The following is a 26,887-nucleotide window of genomic DNA, read 5'->3' on the forward strand; positions in this document are numbered from 1 at the left end:
AACTATAGAGTCGATTAATACACCAGTAATTTATATTGTAATCCTTATTTTCGTATACGATAAACCATTATTCGCCCCAATGGACCCATTGAGTCCAATTTTCACCTGAGCATTGTTGCCAGAATTTGATGAGGACGTCAACCCTATATGTACAATAAACCTGCATGCAAAAAGCCTCTTACACTTCTCGGCTTTCAGACATCGCTATTCAGACAAACAAAAATCTATTTAAAATTTTCAATGTATGGTCTTTAACTTTTTCAATATCAACGAAAACAGTGTTTATGAAGTTATTGCTTCAGGCAATTGACGGCTGGAAACACCCCGATTGTCTGAGGAACACCTTTTGTGGATAATATACTTGTATATTATTTATCTGCTGCTGAAGGCTTATTCAATCATGCAAACAAGAGGGTAAAAAGCCTAACGGAAATGGACAAAACTGTTTTTGACTAAAGCCACCCCAAAATACACAGGAGTTAACGAGATTTGATTCGCACTCCCATGCATTTAACTATGGCAAGTGGGTTTGTATAGACTTTACTGTAGTATGCGGTTTATGAGTGAACTGTGGGTTTATGTTTGATGTAGGACAAACAACATGTGTATTGATGATAAACTGCTTATAATGATGTCTGATAAAGAAAAAAACGATTACACATTTACGGTATAGGTATTATGTTTCACACTATCTATATCAATTTTACAAAATCAGATAGATTGAAAAAAAGCTTAATCTAGCTGATTAAATATCCAATCAATAGGAGAGGGCGAAAACTGCATGTTAAGACTATGTATATATTTATATACTGCAGGAAGCAGTGTAGGTAATTATATGAACGTTATATATGCCTGGCAGGATCTTCTTCAGAGGCTGTAGCTGGATTTTCTTCCATGAAACTTTCAAAAAAGGTCTTACTGGGATCGAAACGCCTCTTACTTTTGATCATAATTTCACTTTAAACCATTGTAGTGCAAGTAACTAATCTGACCAGACAAAATAGGATCACCCCTCCCCCCCCCCATTTTTCTATCTCTCTTTGCAGGTGTAAACAATATGATCATTAAACTAAAAGTCGTTAATATCATATACTAAAAAATTATCAAACCGTTTGTAAATATCTACAACCATGTTATCTCCATCTTAACGGTCAACTTATAGACAATATTTACTTTAATTCTTGATTTTGGAAGAAACTTTCGCGCCACTTTTAAAACAAATTGACTCACGGTTTTGACAGTCAATCATACATATATTTTTTTTAGCAATAGATTATAAATACACTTAAGGATACAAAAGTTTGATAATTTATTACTTTCACAGCTTTTTTTCTTTCTTAATTATCTGCTTGCTTCATTCCATTAAGATGAGGTGAAATGCTTTTAAAGCATTCTAAGAAAAAAACACAGATACAATATATATATATAACGGCATGGGAAAAGTGATGCTCCTGGGAGGGAGCGGGGGGGGGGGATAATGCGTGTGAGAAGGTGTCTCACTAGTTTTTACCAACTTAGCAATAAAAGTTCACGGCGTTGCTGAATCATTCGACTAAAGCATTTGAATTGAGGAACAATGAGTACCAGGCAACATAGGCGTAGGAGGCCGGGGGGGGGGGTGCTGGGGGTTGCAGCCCCAACCAATTTTTTTTTTTGTGAAAATGCGGGCAATATGCTGAGAATTTTTGGGCACCTACTGAAAGAAAAATAATTTGCAAAGTGTTTTTCAATGGATAAACTGATATAATTATTATCATTATTATTGTAACGACTTCCCCAATAATTGTAACCAATATTGAAGGCTAATAACACGGAAAATGATTGTATGTTATTGACATGTGATGTTATAACCGGTGAATGCCTATATGATATGCACGTTAACACGTTGAACGCGCGCGGAGCGCGCGATAAAGCTTGGTTATATATTTTTCGGGCAAGTCGTTATAGCCCCCCAAATCAAATTAGGCTCCTACGCCTATGCTAGGCAATCAAATGATAAACTATCAGTTGCATAAACCTTATAATCCTTCAAATATTATTATCTTTTAAAAGTGTGCAAAAACAAATGGATATTGCTCACGAAATGGCCTTCCTAAAATCGTTACAAGGTAAAAATTGTGCGCTTAATAACGTCCGTTGGACACCTGACAACTGAACTTCTTCTGGAGTCAGGACCCTTGTAATTAAGCCACCCCCCCCCCCGCCTCCGCTCTCACGCCAAATTTTGGCAGCATCTATACGTTATTGAACATTTTATATGAATTACTATGCTGTGAAATGGAATACGGTTTTATGAAACTGAGTAAGTATAAATGAAAGGAGACCAGATGCTTCAATGTTTACGAGAGCGTATTTGTTTCCTTTAAAGTTCATGATCGTCGGAACTTTTCAAAGGAAAACACCTTTGACAAAAGCATACCTTAAGCTATATACATCGATTGTATATGAATGTTTGATCAAGATATCAATCAGTACCTTCACCATAGAATTGGTTACAATGTGTTGTGTATGTTCTAAATTTTAGTAACGTCGTCTGCGCAGCTTTAACAAGGCTTTCAATAGGCATTCATATCTTTTGTATAAAATTATAATGACATGCACACAAGCACTGAATGTATTAACCAGCTTTATACAAACATACACACATACCCACACCCATATACATACATCATCTTCGCTTTCGGATATGACGCCATTTCAAATATGTATATATATATATATATATATATATAGAGGAATAACGGAAAAACTGTTAAACAACTATGCTGCATTTAGAGAAAGGCTGAATCTCGAGTGAGATACATTTTTATATATATATATATATATATATATATATATATATATATATATATATATATATATATATAAATGACGTCATATGCGAGAACGAAGATGATGAATATACAACCAGTCATTTTCATTATGTGTTTTCAAACAAGATGATACAACAAAAGGGTCTATGCAGACAAAAAGAAAAGTATTTTTAATCTTTCTATCCATCGCTTACAACAACCCTCAACCCAGTCCCGAGCCCCATTTATTTATGCATTATTTATCAATCTAGTTAATCTCTAACCGTGAATTCGAAGGCTGTAATCTGAACCAAAGTGTCTTAGCAAACGTCTCTCTCTCCCTCTCCCTGTCTCTCTCTCTCTCTCTCTCTATATATATATATATATACATCTATATACATCTATATTAATATATTAAAATGTTACACTTAAATAGACCAATCAATTGATGAAAGGTTCATTAATTCTGCAGTTTGCCCATTTTTCTATTTCTTTCTTTCGTTGGTTAGTTTTTCTTTTCTTTTACTTTCACCTTTCTGTTCGTTTTACCTCGTTCCGTCGCTCCGAACGGCACCGTCATATGACAAGCCCATTAGACTTACATACGATATGCCTGTCTCAAGACCAACTCGTCCTATTCATGAGTTTTAGATAAGAAATTAAACAACAAATTGTTTAAGATTGGATTGTTTTAACAGGTGCACGATGTAGGCCGTTGTCGGGGGTCGTCTTTATGGGGTTTTTTTTATTATAAACTTAACTTAACTTTACTTATTCTTCTTCTTTTTTTATTATTATTATTATTTATAGTTAAGAGGACACAAAGAACATCAGCACAAGGACGCCCATCCCATAATGATTGCCAACTAGACTACTCCAGAGGAGGCACGTGCCGTGCGATAAAACACCCCCAAATCTAAGCGACTCGTTTCTCGAGAATCAATTATGACATAATAAATTATTTATTAGTATAGCATAACCCGGTAGAGATCAAATTCTCGGTACCTCTTATCCGAAAAGGCGGGGGGGACAAGTCTGCAGTTGTGTGCATATATTTGGCCGGCATCAAGCACGCTCTCACAATTTGCTAGAAGCGAACGTCTTTTTGATTAAGCAAACAATTGGATAAGTGGTTAAACTAACACGTTAAGGATTTAATATATATATATATATGTATATATTTATATATATGTATATATATATATATATATATATATATATATATATATATATATATATATATATATATATATATATATATATATATATATATATATAAACTTAAAGATTGTGTTATAGTGGGTTGTGGAGTGATTAAAACCACCGTAATTATTGTTTTAAGATCTTTCTGATGATGACAGAATTGAGTGAGTTGGAGATGATGAGTTGATTATTCTCATTTGTGTCCGTGTGCGTGTGTGTGTGTGTTTATTATAAAGATAAACAAACATAGCTGTATAACCTATCTACTCCTTAATGTAGCATATATTAGTTGCATAGCGCGTACTGGGAACAATAGAGACTGAAAGCAGACGATGTTCGCTTGTCAGATAATTTGAGAAGGGGATAAAAAAAAAACGGATGGGAGGATGTCGAAGAGGGGAGAAGTCTTTTGACAAATGTAATTTAAGAACAGGAAACCAATAAAGTGGCATCGGTTCTTCATCTCTTCAAATTTCTTCTCCTGTTTTTTTATTATAATATTTTTTATTTATTTTTTACTTTTTCGACAGTTCAACGTGTCTTTTGTTCATATACAGGCCTATATAAGGGCGACCGCGATACCGTGCAGTTTTTTTACCGGTCTTATTGGAATATTATGGGAAGCCGTTTATGCAGGTATAATTAGTTTGTGATATCAATTGCACATATTCTTTTTTTTTTTGGGGGGGGGGGGGGTGTTAGATCTCAGGTATTAAGTTGATGGAGTGTTATATGCATAGAGCTATGGATATGGAATGATGAGCCTAAGGGGGTAATCACAAGGAAAGTCAATAAAAAAAACACAAAGGGAAAACGTTTCCTTGTTAGAAGTGACGTCAAAGTGACGTCAGCAGCTTTTTTTTTCTCGTGCGTAGTCGTTTATTTTAATACGTGACCAGTAACTAAAGAAAAAAATATTAATTCAAATAATTACTCACATAAGACATGTTGTTATTACTAGAACCGTCCCCACAACGAGCGTAACACAAATTTGTGCCCCTCGCCCCCCCCCCCCCCCTCAAAAAAAAAAATCGGTTCAAATGGGTAGGTATGGCCTCCCGCTTTTCACAGACCTAAGTCCGCACCACTCGTCCACACTGATTCTATTGGCGTGACTCAAAAAAGTGGTAATACTGTGTGTATTGTCAGATTCAAAAGCACCAGGGGTGCACTCTGTACAATCGTAACACGTGCGTAATACGCTCTCATTGACAGTTGTACGTAGCCATTAATACGCATTAACACCAGTAGAATCACTATGGCTGAGTGGTACGGGCTTAGGTCTGTGACAAGAAGGTCCGGGGTGCGATTTATACCTTCGCCTGATGAGTCCCACAAGGAGTCGACGAAACCGGGAGTGAAATGGAATTTTTCTGTTGTGTTAATCTTTGTTAGTTAAATATATATATATATGTAATATCACTTGATATATATATTTATACATAAAGGGGCACTGATGGAATTAATACCAAATAAACTATATATGACTATACAGGATGCGCATTTGGGAACAAAGAAACAACGGATTACATATATTCGTGGAACTGGTAGTTGTTAATGGGTCCAAGTCTTTGTTGGGGTCAGTGATTTGCGACTATATACGAAAGATCCAATCGATTTCTTTTCGTTTATACGTTCAGTTACAGATTTGAAGTTCGAGGCAATTACAATACATTTTAAGTTTTTGAGGGAATGTCTTTGAAGATTGAAATGTTCGGAAACGGGGAATCCTGCAAAATTATGGCACGATTTGACTTTTTGTGATTCTTAAAACGAAAGCGGAACCGAGAACCTGTTTCACTTACATAGGTGCCCTCTTTACAGAGAATACAGTAGAATATGTAAATGACATTTCTAGAATCACAAGAGAGGGAAGGGGGTCTTAGACCATAGTCAACATTGAGCAGTGGCGTAGGAAGGTACTTTTGAGTGGGGGGGGGGGGCTGAAGACTGATGGCCGGCCTGGGGGAGGGTCTAAGGGGAGGGGATGTCCCCCTTTTTGAAATTTTTTGCATTTCCAGGTGGCCCCAGATGCAATTTGGTGCAATATAGCACACTTCAACACCCACTCCATTTGGTAAATAATTTTGCATTTTCACCTGGCCTTAGATGCAATTTGGTGCTCCAAATGAGATTTTTTTATCATTTGGAAATGAAAAAGGGGTTTTCTGACTTGCGAAGCGGGGGGCGGAATGATACTTCCGCCCCCATATTTTTCACTGGGGGCTGGCGCCCCCAGCCCCCCGGTTCCTACGCCCTTGACATTAAGAATTTAACCATGTTGAGTGTCCGGGGTAATATGTGGCACCGAGGGTTTCCGCAACGGAAATAACCAGCGGAGGTGGAAACTGGGTAAGGAAGCCTGGAGGAAGTAAGTAGAAATCTAAGGTTGGGGGAAGGGGGGGTGGGGTTGACGAAAAGCTAGCATGGCGGATACCTTAAAACGATTCTCCTACAGACTGATCGTCTTTGAATTAAGTAAAATGCTGTTTGATAGAGCTCATGAAGGATCCGATGGGGGAGGGGGGGGGGGTGTTGTAATCAGTCAAAAACGGAATTTTTGTGCTAGGATTTGTGGACTTTTTTGCTCAATTTGTCTGCTTTAGAAATAGAAAGTATAATTAAGTGAAGGGATTATCCGACGTTCAAGAAATAACCAGTTAAAATGGATACCTGGTATCCATAATCACGTGGGTCGGGGCAAATGCGTTTGAGTCTAAGGCATAATTGGCTGTATAAACAATATAATTCTGGAAACTATGTGGAAGTTGCAGACAGACAGACAGACAGACATGTATATAATAGTGTTGCACTGTTTCGTATAAAGTAGTGCATGTCGTGTAGGTACACACAGAGTGTGCTAAGAACACCTGTTGTTATTTTGAGCTAATTTAATATTTAAGCAGTATTTAAAGGGACTCTATTACGTAGCCCCTAGATTGTACTTTTAACCGTTGTCCATGTTGGAGTTCGTTGTATTACAGGGGGTTGTACTTTTTCTCTAAAGAATTTGCGGTTATACCCTTCCGTAACAATTAACGTTGTTTACCATCGAATGACAAATCGGCATTATGTCGGGACTTCAAACAATTTTTCCAGATTTGTTGAACCTTAAACGAATTACTTTGTTGCACCAAATAAGAGTGTCTATCTGCATTTGTCACGCTTAACGGTTTGACTTTGGAAAAACAATTTCGTCGTGTTAATTGTTCTGAAAATCACAGCAGAACGAAAATAATCACTTGTATTACGATTCTATCAATGACCTATGATAATATACATTGATGAGGTCGCTTTTGGAAGCCAAGTTATTTGTTTGCATACCAAAGATTTTTTTTTTGTGTGTTCTTCTCTCTTTTCATTTTTATGTGGATAGACTATAACACGGGCGTTCAACTTAAGAAGTTGAAGATAAACTAAATAAATAAGGATCTCGTCATCAGTATAAGTTATAGAAAGAAAATGGAATATCTATACAGAGGGCTCACTTGACAAAACCATTAGACCAGGCTCTTCACAGGCTTGCTCTTTAATCACGATGTTCCTGTTTCGTGTAATCGTTGAAGGAAACAAAACAGACAACACAAACGTGAGACTATTTCGCCCCAGAGCTGTGTAACGCGTTTACATTTCATAAATTTGTGGTAATAGATCCTATTACTAAACGCGCTTTTGGTAACTGAACCCTATATATCCAGACCAGATTAAGTTTTGAAAGCCGGTCGGTTTGTCACATGATGGGAGACTTTATTGAGTCAATAGGGAAAACACGTGAGAATATATATATATATATATATATATATATATATATATATATATATATATATATATGTATATACATACATACATTTATGCACCCACATATACATACATACAAACAAAAGTACTATATTGAGGGACGGCTGGATCTCCGTAAGATCTATACGAAATATAAATTTGGCTACAAAGAAGGAAATTAAACAGCCAATAAATTGGTTTGCACATCTTTTGAGCAATCTATATAGCTCTTATTTAGTGCAGGATTATTCACATACATCTCTGTTACCGTACATGAAGCTTTAAACACCCTAACCCTCCTAACATCACGACATTCTGGAAGTTTTTCATCTTCTTCTTCTTTTTTACGCACACATCCATGTGCCACACGAACAGAGAACAAAACCTATTATTTTGGTTCAAGAGGGAAGATGGCCCTTGTGTTGGTTTCTTAACTTTTGGTGCGCTTTTGTGTGAGCCTAATTAAACATAATGACACCTGCCCCTTCGATCGATAGAAAACCCTGCTGTCATGGCAGGATCATAGCGTACACTATCGTGTTAGGCTAATGACAGCAGGCTGACCAAGTTATGCCTGGCGCGTGCCATACCCGTCCACGGCGGTTAATGAATTTTATGTCTCCCCTCATAAATAATATGAAAGAGGAGATATTGATTGGACTTGGATATGAATAGTATTGGACGGGTTTCCTTTCCCTCTTTCTAAAGACTGACAAACAACCGTGGAAAGCTTATAGGCCTATTCAAGTATATAATGGAGGAGATATTTTTTTTGTGGTGAGGGGGAATGTGTGGTTTTGAGGTATAAAGTGTTTGTGAAAACACTTTAAATCGAGTTATTTCGTTTTTTATATACATATATATATATATATATATTTTTTCCCCCTTCTCTCTTTTTAACATGGTTAGTTTAATACGGGGGCCGGTTATACATCGATCTCTTTTTGTGTTTTTGTTTAAAGATTACAAGACGCATTACTGTTACAAAACGGGACAAATTAACAAGATTCATTGAAGCTATAGTAAATTGGAGATATGTGAACAAAATGTAATAACTTATTAGCCTTGTGATAGTTAACCATGCAAGCATTTCATTAGCGTAAATAATAGCGAGTGATTGGACATAAAGGGGCAAAACGGGGGTATGAAGCAAAAGAGAGACAAAGAGATCGTAATCGTTGTCATGAAGTGGGGATTAAATCGTACGGCTTAGACTATGCGGCCCAATACTGTGTAAATGGTTATTGCGAAGTAATGGTGGTAAGGGTAGCATACGCCCATTTAATGCCCCATTGACTTACACACTAAATCACAAAAGTAATGTGGTCTCTAAGTCTAGATAGAAGTTCTCACTAGCTAAACGCTACCCATCACTGGATAGCTGACAAGTTGGCCTTTCATGGCACCATCAATTTTCCGTATAATAACCGTGATTTTTTTTTTTTTTTATATGTGAGCCTGAAGTTTTCGCCACTTGTAAACAAACCTTTTTACTCAGTAGTAAACAATTTTCGTACTCTGCTCTTCAACATCCAAGCAACAAAAAACCAGATCCTAATTGATAGCATATCAAAAAAAGTTGTTCTCATGCTGCTTATTGGCACCTTTCCTGAAGTAAAACACTTGGGCGGATTGATATTGACGCTAACAGGGGTATGTCACCGTATTGGCACTATCTGCGTGCGCGGCTCTCCTTATTACAAAAAAAAAATCAAGACAGTCGACAAGAAGTAAACCCACACTTAGATTGGTTCAATAAGGCCCACAGACAGGACGTCTGATCTGCTTCTATCGGAGGTGGGGGGGGGTGCGCCCCCAAATGCTCACACTATCTTCAGACTGGTTAAAATTGTATAACCCACGAAGTAGGCAATATTTAAACTTGTACAACATAAACGTGGTTATAAATTGATGAAAATAATAGCACCAGTTTGCACCTAAGCCGAAATAAAAGTTTCTCAAAGTGGAGGGGACATCCAAGTGGGAGGGGGGGGGGGTGCATGGTGGGAGTAGGAACGAAACTTGGGCCCCAACATGGCCATGGGCCTGAGTGCAACCTAATATAAATGCATCATAATTACAAGTGAAATGTGGAAAATTATATTTTTGCAGTTCGTCCTTACTGAGAATTGCATATAGACTATGGGAATCTTCGAGATGTGGGAACAGGGAGGTGGGGGGGGGAGGGTTAAATGCGGGTAGGGGGAAGCGGTGTGAGAAGCAGTGATTCTTACTCTAAGAAGAAAGTCCTCGAGGCGAATAGTTGAACAACAGCCGAGACTAAAACATGCATGCTCTTTGAAGTGCATGTATAAGTCGCCAGCCTATACATACACCTCTCCCTCATAAATCCATTACACATTCCCCTTTGTAAGATGTGACAATGGCTATGTGTACTGTTAATGTTTAACATGATCACTGCTGAGTAGGTACACTAAATTCGTTTTAGTTAAACATTAGTAAACGTGTCAGATTTCTTCATATATGTATAATTTACTTCATACAAACTATACACCGTTCGGAAAACGTGCAAAATGATGACGGAAATAATAGTTATCATCATCATAATATTAATAATAGTAAAGAAAATGAACTGCTATAACAACCGCAAGCTTATCTACTGAGAAAGGCAGGTGTGTACTTTAAACGAGAAAGTATAGATTAGTTAAAGGCGTGACGTTTTGGTCGTGGTATGTAGGGGTCTTTATCAAACGTCAAACGTAGGTTCAAATGTTTACATTTGATAAAGATGGAATCGGGCGTCAGCCGGCTCAATCTATTAACCTTACTTTATGTAGTTTACACTTGAACTTGACATAAATATCTTTGCTGCAATGGGTTACACAAGCTGCCGAGTGAAAATTGCCTACGTCATGCATTGGCTCGATTTACTCAACTGTGCCGGGTGGAATTTGATATATAGGCATGTCACTGTAATGTTAAATACCCTCAAAACCAGAGGAATCAAGGGTTTCCTCTCATGGGTGGTGGGACGTGGAGTGAGGAGCGGGGGGTGAAGGGAGAGTCTCGTCCACACCAAATTTTTAGTGTGGAAGAATTTATCACCTTGAATACACATCACTATATAATCTTCGTACAAGTGATTTCAAAATTTGTATTTTCTTCGAATGTTGGTGGGTGGGGCGGGGGGGGGGGGCGGAGGAGTGGTTTCGGCAACAAAGAGTCATGGTATAAGTAGGCCCTACATAGTCATAGCCAAATTTATATTCAACCATCACTGCTAATTGTTTTATCATCGGTACATTTCTTGGACAATAACCACTCTCCTTCATGCAACCTTCGTATGATTTAATACGAAAAAAAAAAAAAAAAAAATGAACAGGTAGGGCAGATCACTAATTTTCAACAGGCATGTAACTCACCACACAGACAGACATGTACATACAGACACACAAACATGTTTATGCAAATTAACAGAGAACTTCCTGTCGCTTTAACCCACATGCACCTGATTAGAATTATTGCAGTCGTTTATTACACAAATTTCTAACCTATTGAACTTTCAAACTTTGACATCCTGAGTTTATTTTATTGGTTATTCCACTGTTAACGTTCAGTTCTTAACAAACAGAGACAAAAGAAAATCCCAAGGTAATTGGTTGTGTAAGAATGTTTTCCTAATTTTGAAAGACAAGTCAAACGTTCCAAATAAGCATCGATATATTTAATTCAGCCCGGGTCATAACATTCAAATTTTGGGTAGAGGGTAGACATTCCCCAATTGTTTAGTAGTGTGGTACTAACACATTTCTCCCACCCTTCACCGCACCCCACTGTTTGTGGTATGGTGCCCTTACTATACTACTACTACTACTACTTCTACTACTACTTCTACTACTACTACTACTACTACTACTACTACTACTCCTACTTATGATAATATTTTTTACGAAGTTTAAGCGACCACGAAAGTGGGAGAATCCCGCAAGGACTTACGGATTACAACTTTCACGCAGGGTGGCTTCCAATTCAACATTTTACTTCAAATTTGGAATTTTTTTTCAATTTAGAAAGTCATTTCAGATGGGAAAACCGTTGCTTGGTCTTTGGATTAAAAACCCACCTTACTATGCCACCGCCTGTATCCACTCGGCCACAACACCGGTAATGGAGTTTCACTTTTCCCCTCTTTGTTTTGTCAGTTAAACATGGGATAATAAATAACCTCTGCATACACACAAAAACAATTAACAGCGCACACACTGGTCTAAGCAATTTGCTCAATACTCATTAGCATGCTCTTCGACAGCCTTCTGCCGGGCGCAGAAAGCTTGCTTGCCCGCCAGTTAAATTTTGTGCTTAGCCCCACCCCAAGAAGTATGGCACTCGGTTAGACTCGATGTCACTTAACGATACTGCAGAAATGTTTACTACATGTTTCTAAATCAGACGAAAGCCCAAGAAATAGTTAATATATCTGAATTATCTGAATGAGATTTGAAAAGTATAAATAGCATCGAAATGGAATTACCGCGTAACTTAACTTTAAATGATGCTACTTTAAATAGGGGTCCAATGTAGTGGGTGGGTTGGTGCAAGTAAGGGTACATTTGTATAACATTATGTTTTTTTTTTCTCCATTCGCTGATCAAGATTTTGTAATCAAGAAAGAGGTGGATTATTGTGTATATATATATATATATATACAATAAAAATTTAAAATAAAAATTTATTTTTGTCTTTTTTTTACGTTTTTGGTCATTTTGTTAAACTATTTACTTTCTGTAATGGAGGTGGGTTTGCTTGCAAACGCTGAATTAAAAATATTGGAGGTCTTAAAATGACCATGGGCGTAGGAGGCGGGGGGGGGGGTTCGGGGGCTGCAGCCCCCAACCCCCCAAAATTGTGAAAATTCTGGCAATATTCTGAGAATTTTTCGGGCACCTACTGAAAGAAATATAATTTGCAATGTGTTTTCAATGGTTAAACTGATATTATTATTATCATTATTATTGTAACGACTTCCCCAATAATTCTAACCAATATGGAAGGGTAATGACACGGCAAATGATTGTAAGTTATTGGCATGCGATTTAATAACCGATGCATGCCTCTATGATATGCACATTAACGTGGTGAACAATTTTGGTGATATGTTTCGGGCAAGTCGTTACAGCCCCCCAAATCAAATTGGGCTCCTACGCCTATGAACATGGCCTTTAAGTTATAGTGATGGACATTAGTTTCACTGTCGACACTGTCTAACATTTCTACATTGAAAATATGAAAGGAAAAGAACAAGAAAGTTAAAAGGCTCCACATCTCAGCCATTGTATGACATCACAGAGTCACAAACTAACAGCTCCCAGAAATGGCTTTTAAAGTATGATCATATCTCTCAAGAAGCGGAAGAAAGATTTCTCTTAGCTGTTTGGGAGGAGTTGTTATTCATCATAATTATCTCTATCATGGAAGATTAAAGGCATTGAAGACTCGCCTCAAACCGTGTGCGGCCATCTGAAAAAGTTAACTTTCTGTTGCTTGCAAGTGACGTTTTGTTTGTGTTGCTACAAAATGCAGACAGTAATGAAACGTGATACCTTGTTATCTTTAGCTGGACCTAAGATGTCCATCGCTGTATGGTTTATACTGTGCTGTCGGTATTGACCGCAGCTGTATGTACTGACTGTACACTAGTGTCTAAATACCGATGGTAGCAAGCTGTGTGTGTATTTTTTGGGATAGATGGTGGTGTTTAACACTTCTGTTACACTTCATTAGAAACTAGATAAGAGTACCTGCATTAGATGTTTCTTTTAGCGCGAGTCTTCACACCCTTTAAAACTTGACAGTTGGGTTGGTGTCTCCATTGGTAAATTTATTTTGCAAAACTTCTACTTATGTTAATAATGTTACAATGATCATAAAGAAACAGAAACAAAGGAATTTCTCTTACACAATTCTCCATTAGTCTCCATTAGTACATTTATTTTGCAAATCTTCTACATAAGTCAATAACGTTACCATGATCATAAAAAACAACCCATTTCTCTTACATATTTTATATGTAAATAAAAAAATAATAAAAAGTACTTGTAAGAAAGAGATAGTTAAAGGAATTATATTTAAAGGTATTATGCATTTAAGTAAAATACGTACTGTTTAAATATTGATTGTATATGTAAACAGAATATAAAACAAGGCAACACTTTTTACTTGACAAAACTTGAAAAATTCTTTTCAAGCAGCTTGTCTCACTACCAGTGTGTCAACATTTTTCTCCTTTTCTTTTTAATGGAAAACAAGGACGAAATTTATGCAAGGTTCAGCGAACTCTCACTGGCACCCCCCCCCCACCCCAGCCAATAATTGGCTGTAAAGGGAATTACCACCAACTAATGGCCGAATATCTTACTTGGTAGAGCGCTGGGCTTGTGACCCCAGAGGTCACTCATTCAAATCCCATTCTAGCCATAACTTTCTTTGTTCTTTTCCATTGTTTAAAAATTTTCTGGTCAGTGTCTCCATGATTATTAATTTACACTTTGTATCATGTGACAGATTTCATCCAATGAGAGTTCAGTATTATTTCAATGACATGATATGTTATGACATGATATGGTTGCTAACAACAGCTGAGAGAATTTCTTTATCAAGTATAAATGAATGAAAGATGTAACTCCTTTGAAATAAAACCATTAAATCTCTGAGAAATACCATTACCCATATAAACAAAATGGCTAACATTATTGAGCTGTGAGCCTACCTACTAGCAAATGACTAAATATGAAATTTCATTAGTTTTATTGGAAATTAAGACACTCTTTTTGTGAAAGTCACTTTTCTCAGTCTTTTCTCATTTTCAAGGGCTAAGACAATCAATCTGAATATTGTGTTCGAAACAGTCGCATTCTTCATGATGAAGGAATCGTAAGTCGTTGTGGGTGAAGCACTGCCCAAACAGTGAGGGCACTGTTCAATAAGACTGAACCAGTGTCATGTTATGCCAACAAACAACGCTCGGTGCTCATTCGCTACTTTACCACTAATTCTGGATCTATCAGTTGCAAGACGCCCCCGACCAGGTATAGGCTTCCTGTTACCAGCACCTGTATGCGGTCGGCCCCTTCTGCTATCTCTGGGTAATCTGTATCCGACGAGGGCTCCAGACTAGGATCCTTGCCACAGGCAGCCCAGCTCAGCGCTGTACTGATGGACGGCATCCACACGCACTTCGTGTGGGCGACGACCGGACCTCCCTCGGTCTCGCTGGAATCCATTGCTATTGCGTCTACAGGATCTTGTTCCTCTTCGTCGAGAGAGGAAGGGCCGGCTTCGTCGCCCGTTGAAGGAGATGGACACAGAACCGATTCAACCATCTGCTTGACATCCTTGCTCTTGACTAGTTCCGTTTCTCGTGTTTTATATCTGTAAGTCAAATCTGGAGGAAACAGGAAACAGCGGTCTAGGAAGGTTAGAGACAAAGTGAGTGGGAATGGGGGGGGGGGTTATTGGGTTTGGGGGGGAGGATTTGAGGGATTAACTCCAGAGGAGTTTTAGTTTTGCAACAGTGGCACGGATGGGACAGTTGAAATCTGGACGTTTTTAGTTCAACAATTTTGAATGTCTCATATTTCGACCACTTCCCTCCGAAATTTTCGAACCTTTTTGTCAAAGTTTTGATATTTTCATGTGGAAATTCAAACGTTTTTTTTGCACCTCCAAATGTTTAATCCTTTGCTCCAAATTTTGAAACAGTTGAAAATGTTGACGGATTATGATGGATATGAAACTGAGAAAATGGTTCATTTGATTTGCCTGGTGATCTTTTGTCTAATATATGGATGATCCATCTAACCACGAGGGGGGGGGGGGCAGAAACAGTCATTTCCACTCCCCTACTTTTCAAAATGAGCGGCCCCATCTGACCCCAATGTTCCTTCCCCTATGAAAACTTACATTAATTTTTGTTTTGTTTCACAATTTACCTACCATTTCCAGCTGGTAATGCACAGTTGTGTTCATAAAACTTAAAAAAAAAATATATATTCGTCCACAATTTGCCCTCTGGAGATCTAACATGGCCTTACGGATATTGAACTTTCTTTTTAACAAAAACAACTTCAATTCTTCTTGTGGACAGGCTTTTGTCATGACTCCCTAGTCTGACTTCCTATTGAAAATTGAACTTTGACCTCTGAACCTTGAGCACCCATTATGTACCTCTACTGACTAACTATATGACCATGCTTTGAAAGCCGCAAATTAAGTCTTCTACAAAGATAAAACCTTTTCAAAAGTATGCAAAATCTCACATACCCTTTGACCTCTGTGGACTCTGTGTCTCTTTAAAACCCTGCCCAAACATTTTTTACACTAATGAACACCTCCCTATAACAATAACAACTTTAATACTATTTCCTTCAGAAAGGAAGGTACGGAATGCATTTCTAGAAGATTTGCTAGGTGTAACTTCCCAACGACCCAGAAAATAAACTTTTGAGTTCCTGACCTTGCGACACTGTTATGCAAATGTACGGACCGTTGCTAAGAACAATATTCTAGGAAAAGCCTAAGCAGATTTACTCAATACTGTACCAAAGCTCACATGACCTTTGACCTTTGAAGAATGGTATCTAGATAACCCCCCCCCAATCTCTCATCTTTTCCATACATGCTTTCACCTGCCAACATTCCAGCAACGAGCATGTGACATGCAGAAATACAGACAGACAGATATACATATACATTACAATCTCTGTAGGCTGACAGCTAATTCAAACCTACAATCATGGCTACTTCATTTATTTGTGCTGGAGTCAAAGAAATTTTTTTCTATAATGAAGGTCAAACCAAAATTAATGCCTAACTAAATTGATGGCTCAAAAGTGTATATTAAATAAAAGATTTTATTTTTTTGAATTTTTTTATTTTTACAACTTTTGTTATAACTTCCAACTTTCTCGCCAGTTTTCTTCATCATCATTTGGCATTTGTATTTATTTGAACGAATGAAAGAGAAATACCGCCCTCACCTTCTGGGTTTTCTTTCTCGTAGAGATAATTAGGGCAGAAGACGGCTGCATCAAAATTACAGTTCTGCAAAAAAATGGAAAAATAAAATAAAATTGGAATTTGCCCTACATCCAGAAATTTTAACATGAAAGAGAGAGTAGACATGTTACGTAATTAATTTACTGCCGTGTGAAAGATATAGATGCCAAAAACATCAAATATGCAAGTTCACATATATAAGATATTTCACGACCAAAATGTTAGGACTTTACACTTGTGTGGGTGTGTGTGTGTGTTTTAGAAATGAGGGCGGTATACCGGAATGAAAAATCAGACTGAAAGTATCTCACAAACTATAATTAGATTAAATAGAGTATTGTTTGAGTTGACATAAAGCAATGGTTTCAAAACCAAACATTTTGAATTCCTACTTCCCCAAATTACTCGAAAATTATATTACTAACGACATGTCAAATCTTCTTTTCAGTCGAGTCTTAAAAAAATATAACATTGGATGATCTCTTCATTATAGCAGTGCCTATTGTTTTAAACAAACTTATTAGACTTTTGAAAATTGTGGGGAAACGATGACATTACACAGGAAATTACTCCTCAGGATGTTTGAAATAGGCAAACACACTCGTCTCGGGCAAATTTGGAGAAGAAGTTTTTCGATCTTATACTATTTCTCTTTCCTCCTGTTCAAACACTATGAAAAATTTGGAATCACTCTTGGCATTAGATTGACTACTGTCAAAAATTAACAGGAGCTCAGTGCGCTTACTACGAGTGTTTTGATATTGAAATGTCTGATTTTTGAAGCATTCGTTTTACATTTTTTAAATTGAAATAAATGAAATTAAAGAGGAAAAAAAATTGGTATTGTTATCATTCTAGGACAGTGTCTGTCATTTGAAAAGGTTGTTTTTTCATCTACTCTGAAGGGAAGGTAGGATAGAAATTTCGTGTCATGAAATAAATAAAAAATAAAGGATGAATTTTGGCAAATTTCTAGTATTGATAGGTCATAGTCCAAGACAAAAGTAATAAGGAGTGTTGGTAATGTTCTTTTGTTTCATCTTTTTTAATTCCAGTTTCAAGACATCCAGCTTTATAATAGGCTATAATCTCACAAATGCTTCAGAAGAGGCTCAATTAATTATGATGTTGGCTTCTCAGTGTGGTCCTAAATGATAAAGTTAATCCACTGTTTTTTAAAATTCTAACAAAAACTCAATTGAAACATGGTCCCTTTAACTTCATATACAGGACAGAGCATCCTTGGATGATATTTTACTTCATCTTGTCATTGACAAGTTTGTTATGTATTGTAAATATGTCGTTTGAGACCATAAAAGTAATCTCTGTTTGCCTCGCCTCTGTACAACATCTGAGGAACTGATCTAATAGTCTATATGTAAGACTATAAAGTACATGCATCCACTTTTATTGATGAGCCTCAGATTCTAACAAACCATTTCTCCAAAAAATATATGAATTATTATTTAAAAAAAGTAAAGGTGGTAGAGAACTGCACTCAAGAATGAAAGCAGTGTCTTAATTTTTTATCCGTCTTTGTCAAACGAAATTAATTTTGTGTGGAAAAAAGACATCCTTTATCGGGTGCATTTAAAAACTTACCAAGAGTGGCTTGACCATAGCTGGCTTGTATTTCTCCACTTTCAAGTTGAATAGAAGGATTTTGGCTGTCCTGCCTTTGCTGTTCCTATCTTCTTCTCCCGAGGCCTCTATAAACCAATCCACGCAAGCTTGAAGACTTCTGGCAGTGTGAGCGCCATCTAAGTAGTAAGTTACTCGTTCCCTTTGAATCGTTTGACTTCTACCCGGCCAATAGCACTCTCTTAAACCTATATGGCATGATAAATCACTGTTACATGGCTTCAGACTTTTTTCGGGGGGGGGGTGGGAAAGGGAGGGGGAAGGTGTGGTTTAGCCGTAAGGGTGTCCCACTAGCAACCTCTAGATACCTGGTTGAAATGCCAACCAGGTACCAGATATCGTTTGACCAATCTTTTGACCAAAATTTACAATTAAATTTATAACCGTCGTAAAAAGTTTGAGTAACGTTTTTCAACAAATTTTCTTGAAAAAGAAAAATGATGGGTTACCAAACGACTATAGAATTGAATATTAAATACCTGTTATGAAGTTTTCTGGCAAAATGAAAGGGTGGGAGGTCACCATTCCAAGGTCAGCACCTGTTGAATTATCACTGGTAAAGTTTGCCTCAGCCATCTTCATTCTTTTAGTGTCTGCATCATCTTCAGCTGGTTCTTTGTAGATAAAATAATCGTTTTATTCAGAGAACTACCATAAAAAAAAGAACTTCTGCACCGTCAACACAGTAGACATTTTTATTCATTTTGAAATCACAACTGCAAGTTTTCCGTGCAAACTTTTAACAAAATTTTAACAAGCATGTGTCAATCTTGCCTATAGAGATGGGGAAGGGTAAGAAGAGGAAATGGGGAAGGGGGGCGGGGGGAGAGGGGGAACGTATGTATCATAGTATGTGTGCAACTACCTATGCACTACAATATATTAAATTAAGCGATTATGTATCCTCTCAAGAAGTCATCAGAAATTACTAATACAATTACCCCCACCATCCCCCCCCAAATAAACAAGGGAAAAGAAGTAATTACCTAGATAGGTAAATTTCTCTTTTTTGGTTTCCTCCAAGAATTTTTGGCAAAGTTGGACAGCGAGGGCAGCATTGGTGTACTGGTATCTACCATGAAGACCTAGCTGGAGTGATGTTTCGTCAAGGTTGTACCTTTCGATCGACGGAACACATTCCACCGTTGTCTGAAAAATGACGAAAGAAAATGTAAAGAAATTAAAATGCCAATAATATCATTCTTACAGCAAATACATCAACAACTAATTTCTTTTGTTTTAGGTTATAATATTACTTAGATTGTGATTTATGGTGTGAATTATAAATCATCCTTGTCAACCCCCCTCCCCTCCCCTCCCCTTCCCACCCCCCATCTTGTTTCAACCTGTGACAGCTTTCAAAACTGGGTTTTATTATTTTGAAGGATTTATCCGGTAAACTGAGAGTTACTGAATATCTGGCCAAAACTTTCCTTGTTTTTTTTCAAACTTTTTCAATAAATTTCCAAGGCAGTTTTATGTTTATTCATACAAAAGATCGGTGCAATCAGTTTCTTTCAACAATTTATTCCAGATGTGTTGGCTTCTGAATGGCACCCTGCGCATACAAAAGGTTTTCATAATCAACATCACAACCAACAAAAAGGCATGCCACATATGAAGTTCAACAACGATGTGCCTCTTGAGTTATCGTGTTCTTGTACTCAATTATACGGATCCACATACCTAGTATGAAGTTAATCCACCATTAACTTTTTGGAGTTACCATGTTTACAAGCAAGTGTCACATACATACATACACACACGCACCCACAAACACATACACCATCGCATAGATTAATTTTGCCTCCGAAAAGGAATAAAAAATAAAGGTTTGAATTTTTGATACAGATATTACTCAATAATGGTATAAAACATATCCAGATAGTCCAGGATATAAATGGTTGAGACAAAAGTTAAAAACCGAACCATAATTACTAAACTACTGCAAGAGTTTGTTCTTCGGTTTGCCTGTTTGTGAAATTAACCCCAAAACCTCAAAACTCATTCATAATTCTGCTGCTGATTATACCACACAGCTGCTGTTTGTTTGACTGACTTTTAATTGTTTCAATTCTCAACTGTAAGTGCTTTGAGATTTAAATAATTATAAATCTATAAATTTTATTATTATTATTATTAGAGATTTTGAAATGCGCAATTTGCGCGAAAGTGAAACTTACTTTAATTTGTACGGATCGTTCAGAGATAACTTGCATAGCTTCCCGAGGTTGAGGGACTGTGAAAGCAGGCTTACCAGGCTGTGCAGAGAAAATGTTGGCAAGTTTTTCTTTATCTTCAATATCAAATCAACCTGTTACACTTGATTATTGATATGTTCAGGCATGCAATTACACTTTAAGTACAGGTACAAAAATGTTGGAAACCTTTTTTTCAGAAACAAAATGTTAAAATGACAGCACGTATGTAATAAGACCTAGCTTGCGTTAACATATTCAAGAAAAAAGGCAGATTTGGTATTATTAATATTTAAATTTAATTGAGCTACTTACCAGTATATTGGATATTCATGATTTCAAAAGAGAACAAACCTCTTTTGTTTTCATTGTAACAGGTCAATTATTAAATGTGTTTATAATATAAACACTACTACAGCTGGGTTTCATTACTAGGTTCTGGCACACATTTCCTTGAAAAAAAAATCAGATATGCATGACTTTTTCCATGACAAAAGTACAATATTCCCTGACCTTTTCAGAGAAGTTGACTGTACGTTTGCTTTCGGCAAAGTTGAGGAGGAAATATAATACAACCAATCACCAAAGACATTGGTAGATACAATTTAAGAAAATTATTCAATTTTCCATAACTCTGGGATATTTTTATATATTATTTTATACCTTTTTTTGGCTACGAAATTAATTTTCAGATTCCATGATTTTCCAGGTCTTTTCGTGACTGTGGGAACCATGTCTATTACACATGGTTGACACAAAGCTATACAAGACATGAATCGATTTGATATCGTATCTATAAATCTTTGCAAAGTATATAGAACATTCTTATAAACAGGAGGATACATGTGCACAGAATCTACAAAGGCATAAATTTAAAACAAAATTCTGGCTTTGAAAAAGTAGATTAAAGCATTTCAAAAATGATACTCACTTTGAAGATGCCTGCCTTGTGCCAGGCGATCTTAGCCAATGTGTCTCCAAGGCTCTTCACGTGATCCATTCCCAAGGAAGTGATGCCGGTCACGACCGGCTGCTGTATGAAATTTGTATAGTCGTATTCACCGCCACAACCAACTTCCAGGATTAACACGTCAACCTTTCAGTAGCAAAATGGATGACAGTTTTGTCAAGAGGTATTTACTATTTTTTACAAGCCCGATGGTGTGAATGCTCAATGAAAACATTTAAATTGTATAGAAAAATTCCAAATTTGAAAACTTATTCGCAAATATATCTATATACCTTTAAGATAATGCTTTTGCCTTGAATCTATATCAAGAAATGTTGGACTACATACATATGTATAACATTTGTCACGTGTATTATTGACAAAAGTAGAGAGGGGTGTGATAGGGGAGAGGTGGGGTGCAGGGCGGGGTGAGGTGGGGTGGTGGGGGTAGGGTGGGACGGGACATTATACTGTTTCTATGTTACTTCAGTTTGATGATAAGAAAACAAATGGAGAATATATCAATTAGCTAAGCAACCTGAAAAATGCATTAGAATGTTTACTGTCGGTTTAAACCATTAATGTTCACGTCGGTTTAAACCCATTCCGAGTATGACGGCAATGCATCCAATGTCGTCCGTAATCGTTATACCGTACCTCTTCTTCGAGACAGATGAACAGCCCCATAACTGCAACCATTCTGTTATAAGCTGGCATTTCCCCTTCAAATGCATCTTTGGATCCATCGAGTAGACGGAAGACCCTATCAAAGTAATCGCAGAAGGTCTTCTGATCTACGGGTTTTCCGTCGATCCGAATCCTTTCGCGTACTTCAATCAAGTGAGGTGAACTGCCGTGTAAAGAATAAAGTGGAGAAAACTAAACATGGACTAACAGATTAAAAAAAAGCATTAACAATTCAAACGGTTTCCAAAGAAATAGTGCAACGGAAATTACGGGAAGTATATTTATAAGCATGCATTAAACATTGAAAGTTACTAATATTTGATTTTTATATAGCGCTTTACACCAGCGATAGGTCTCAAAGCGCTTTACAGACATAATATTACCCCTGGTCAATGATAACCTGTCCCAGAGACAATCTCTCCAGTCGGCAGCAGTTTTATACTGGGCCCAATGACAAGATACCTCACAGGTACCCATTTAACCCCTGGGTGGAGAGAGGCAATTGAGATAAAGCATCTTGCCCAAGGACACAACGTAATGAACTAGACAGAAATCAAACCAGTAATCCTTGGATCACAAGTCCGACGCCTTAGCCAATTGGCCATCTAGCTCTCAAGTTCTCCCACTCAGAAAAATAAAATGTGACTCACATGAGCAGACCTGTCTTCAGTCCATACTTTTGAAGAATTTTTTCACAGAAGGCGCAAACTGACCCTTTCCCTTTGGTACCTGCCACGTGGATAATCGATAGACTGTTTATGTCTTCCATCTATGAAGCAAATTTATTTCATAACCACATTATTTTCTAAAAGTTGATAGCAGACATAAAATATCGGGAAATGAAGAAAAATATTTTGCAAGAAATTTCAATTTTCTTCATGCATAAAATTTAAATAGTAAAATGTTCAAAGATAAGAATCGTAAAGCTAGGAGCAGGTGGCTCTATTTCCACGATCACAAAAATTATCGCAGAACTTATCATTTTTACAAAGATAATAGTTCACTCAAAAAAGCGCTGTCTTGTGCTACCATTTGAGTTGCGAAGAACTGAAACATTAGAATGGGCAGTGGTGAAGAGAACTAGGACTCAGCTATAATCCTGCTTCACAGCAATCCAAAGTGACGATACATATGATTCTAGCCAAGTACACATGTGCTCGGTATGTAATTAATGCAACTATGCTGTAGGCAAGGTCTATGTTCTTATGATGTCATAGCATATGATGTCATTCATATGATATCATAGCATTCTATGATATCATAGAATAAGACAATCTTATTTCCTTGTGATGAAATACAAACAGGGAAAATTCCAGGATTTAGAGGAAGGATCGATTGAGGTGGGGGTAACCCTGGCGCTGTGAAGCTCATTCCCAAGTCTTTCCAATCCAAGACCCAGAGGAAGGGTCAAGAAATGAAAATGGGTCTTGAACACTTTGCCAAACAGTTCAGCATTGCTGGAAGAGCCTGGAGAAATATTACATAGGGAATGGTAAGGTAGCTGCCCCTTGCAAGTTCTATTATCTCTGATATAAATGGGAATTTTTTTTGTGCAATAAACTGAACAAATGTTCAAAGACGTGATTTTCAATATTTTTATTTATTATTTATTTTTATATTTATTTTTATTTATTATTTGGACCAAATACATTTTAATACATTCACAGATTCTGCTTTTTACTCACCGTGATGCCACATCGCTCCAGAAACTGTTGCATTGATTTCACACAATGAGGGCCGACCATACGACTCACAATAGCTCCCTCAACTTTGCGAAGTTTCTCAAGTTCTTCCGAGGGGCTCTGCAGCTTGTTCAACTTTTTGACAGTTTCCTTTGGGAGGAGAGAATACAACATTTGATTTATCATGCTGAGATGAGGAATTATTTTTGAAAGTAGCATAAAATCTCTTCGTATCAATGCACCTTTTTCTTGGCGCCGATTTTGCCAAAGGTTCGATACTATTTGATCAGTGCTAAAATTAACCAATGAACGCCAACAGAAACTTGCCATCTATGCCCCAACCGGGTGGAAACTGCTGTTAAATATAACCCCTTTACCAATGGCAACAACTGCCATGCCCCTTTAGGTAAGTTACCTTAAGGGTACCCTCATAATGATCGCGATAATTACTTGCTTCAACTTATTCATAGGACATCTGGGAATATGCTACATATCAAACGTATGGAAGAAATGAGAGACAGGTTCCTGTTTTTCTGTAAGTTTTGTTATATGTTTTCTCCAACCTTGAGATATTGAACATGCTGGACAAGAAAATCAAAAGTTATTACTACAGTATCTTGGATGCCAACTAAAATTGAAATCTTCACATATATGCTACTGAAAAAAATTGAAAAAAAAAATCTTACCAGAGGAAAATTTGTCAGGATGTCTATTAAGCTTCAAAACACTGATCTTAGAGGCATGCAAAGTTCTGTTAATGGATGTACATATATGCAATACATCTAACCACATTTGTATATTAAGTCAGGGCAAAAGCTATTAATTATCTATGTTATTACATGGTGAAGCTAGAGATTACAAGCTAAAACACAGCAATACAATTTATACTATAGTATTAGTATAAATTGCAAAAAAGTTAAATGAACCCAAGTTGTTAATTCAAAGTGGTACAATTGAATTAAGTAATGTAATAAACAACTGCTTTTAACCTGCATATTTCCATTACAGGCCTTTTGATACAAAATTAAATTAAAACAAAACATTATTATAGTTGTACATATAATGTTACTCTGACAAAAACAAACCTGATATCTTTTCTTTAATTTTGACATGTCTGTGGTACTCATGCCAGGTTCTGCGGCCATGGTGAATTGACAATGTCGGGTGATGTGTGGAGCTATCAATCTTCTGCTATAGATGCAAGCTGAATATTGTTGCACAAGACCAAGAAATCTCTTCATGAGATAAACAAGTCATTGAACACCAACTTAAAAGAAGAAAAAAAAAACATATTTTAAATTCATCATCATTCTGACCCAAAAATGAGGTACTAATTCTAGGTTAATTTATACCAGTTAGTTGTGCAGACTGATGGAAGATTAAATTTTTGGGATAAAATCATTCAAGAAGGAGGTAATTATCCTACATAATGAAAAGTATGCAGTAGTTCTGATGTTATTGAGGGAATTTGTTACCGTTTACCTCAAATAACCAAAGACTATTAATGATATCAATTTCACAGCACAAACTCAGGAACTTCATGTGGTGTAGCACCAATAACTGTCTGTTGAGCTCTATGGGTAACCCTGATCAGATTGTTAACCAGACACAAATTGATGTCACCTGCAATCTCACAAGCGCTTGGCGGTATGATTGTTATAATGCCAAAACTGCTTGAATGCAAGTTTTCTCTTGAATTTTTATTTTATGAAATTAGTGAAACAAAAGGTCATCAGTATGACCCACTAATATGCGAAAAAGACCAATTATGCTCATATTTCAAAATGCATTCAACTGCCACCCTCAATATATTTTAAAGATCATCAGTACGGAGTGTTAGCTCAGTGGTTAACCCCGGTGCCTTCCAATGATAAGGTCCCCAGTTCGAGTCACTCCAAGATTAATGTATGTCGTCCAGTTACAGAGTTGTTGACAATTGACAATTCATAATCAGGGACGTTAAACATGAATCTAAGAGACTGACTTCGGTCAGCTTGCGGCTTTGATAAGCCAATGAGGCTGCTTCTCGAGTTTCTGCTTGCAGGAGGATCTAAATACATACAGTATTGGTTCTAAATTTTAACATGATAAAAGCAGAAAGAAGTTTCAAAATAGTACTTTCCTGATGGTTCTGCATCTTCAAACAACTTCCAGATTTTGAGGAGTATTAGATTAGACAATAACTGGTTCAGAGAGGAAAAATATGTACTGCGTGGTGGCAAAGTGCTTGTTGTAGTTGGAGCATGAGTGACCTATTAAATGGCTTTCTATGATATTTGGAGACAATAGTGATGACCATTAAATTTCTAATTGAACATTTCTCTATCTATTTCTGGGAATAATTTGGAAAGTACTTTGGAAAAACTTTCAAAAATAACAATTACAGCTTTAACAGTCCTATTCCTATCAAATTATAAATTCACATGAGCTTCAGAAACTTTAATTTGTAATATGTGTCTAACATAATGTCATCACTTTACGATTCATCACTTCACGATTGAACACAGTCAACATCGCAGAACTAGTACTAAATCGAACATTATTATTATAGTACTATGTATGTGAAGCATCGTAGCCTATGTGCTTTTGTAGTCCAAAATTGCGTAATCTTTCATTGACCACGGTCTCGCTCAGCATACAGTAACAAAGGTAACATTTGACTTTTATTGATTGTTTCTGCAAAAATTAATAAATAATTACCTATGAACAGGGAGATCTCTCATTCGGTGATTTACTTTAAAGAAGGGGTAACCGGAAGGATGTTCAGCTGTGTAGCCTGTATAATGTAATGTAAAAAAAGAAAGAAAGATGTTTGTCGGTGTAGCAGCGAGCTTTAACCCCACTAATGTAGAATATCCCCTTCCCAAAATATTTGACGGGAAATAATGTCCGACGAAATAAGTATCCTTGAAAGTGTTCGAAGTTAATTCGAGCATCCTTTTG

General features: G+C 36.9%; 1 protein-coding gene across 3 annotated transcripts; it reads right to left on the reverse strand.

Annotated features, from left to right (window-relative positions):
* Positions 1-13,699: 13,699 nt before the first annotated feature.
* Positions 13,700-26,806, reverse strand: LOC139963671 (folylpolyglutamate synthase, mitochondrial-like). 3 transcript variants are annotated; one of them, XM_071964680.1, is made up of 12 exons: positions 26,645-26,806; positions 25,030-25,211; positions 23,948-24,094; positions 22,913-23,031; positions 22,233-22,425; positions 21,558-21,722; positions 20,612-20,689; positions 19,415-19,577; positions 18,908-19,042; positions 18,390-18,616; positions 16,769-16,832; positions 13,700-15,174 (listed from the first exon to the last, which is right to left on the reverse strand). In XM_071964680.1, exons 2-12 carry the CDS (start codon positions 25,183-25,185, stop codon positions 14,768-14,770), a joined length of 1,854 nt encoding a protein of 617 aa, XP_071820781.1. In that variant the 5' UTR covers positions 25,186-25,211; positions 26,645-26,806; the 3' UTR covers positions 13,700-14,767. The 3 variants fall into 3 exon arrangements, with proteins under 3 accessions (XP_071820781.1, XP_071820782.1, XP_071820783.1); XM_071964681.1 differs by lacking the exon at positions 26,645-26,806 and adding an exon at positions 26,063-26,190; XM_071964682.1 differs by lacking the exon at positions 26,645-26,806 and adding an exon at positions 26,067-26,145.
* Between the last annotated feature and the right edge of the window lie 81 nt (positions 26,807-26,887).

Source organism: Apostichopus japonicus, chromosome 22 (assembly GCF_037975245.1).
Source record: "Apostichopus japonicus isolate 1M-3 chromosome 22, ASM3797524v1, whole genome shotgun sequence".
NCBI classification, from domain to species: domain Eukaryota; kingdom Metazoa; phylum Echinodermata; class Holothuroidea; order Aspidochirotida; family Stichopodidae; genus Apostichopus; species Apostichopus japonicus.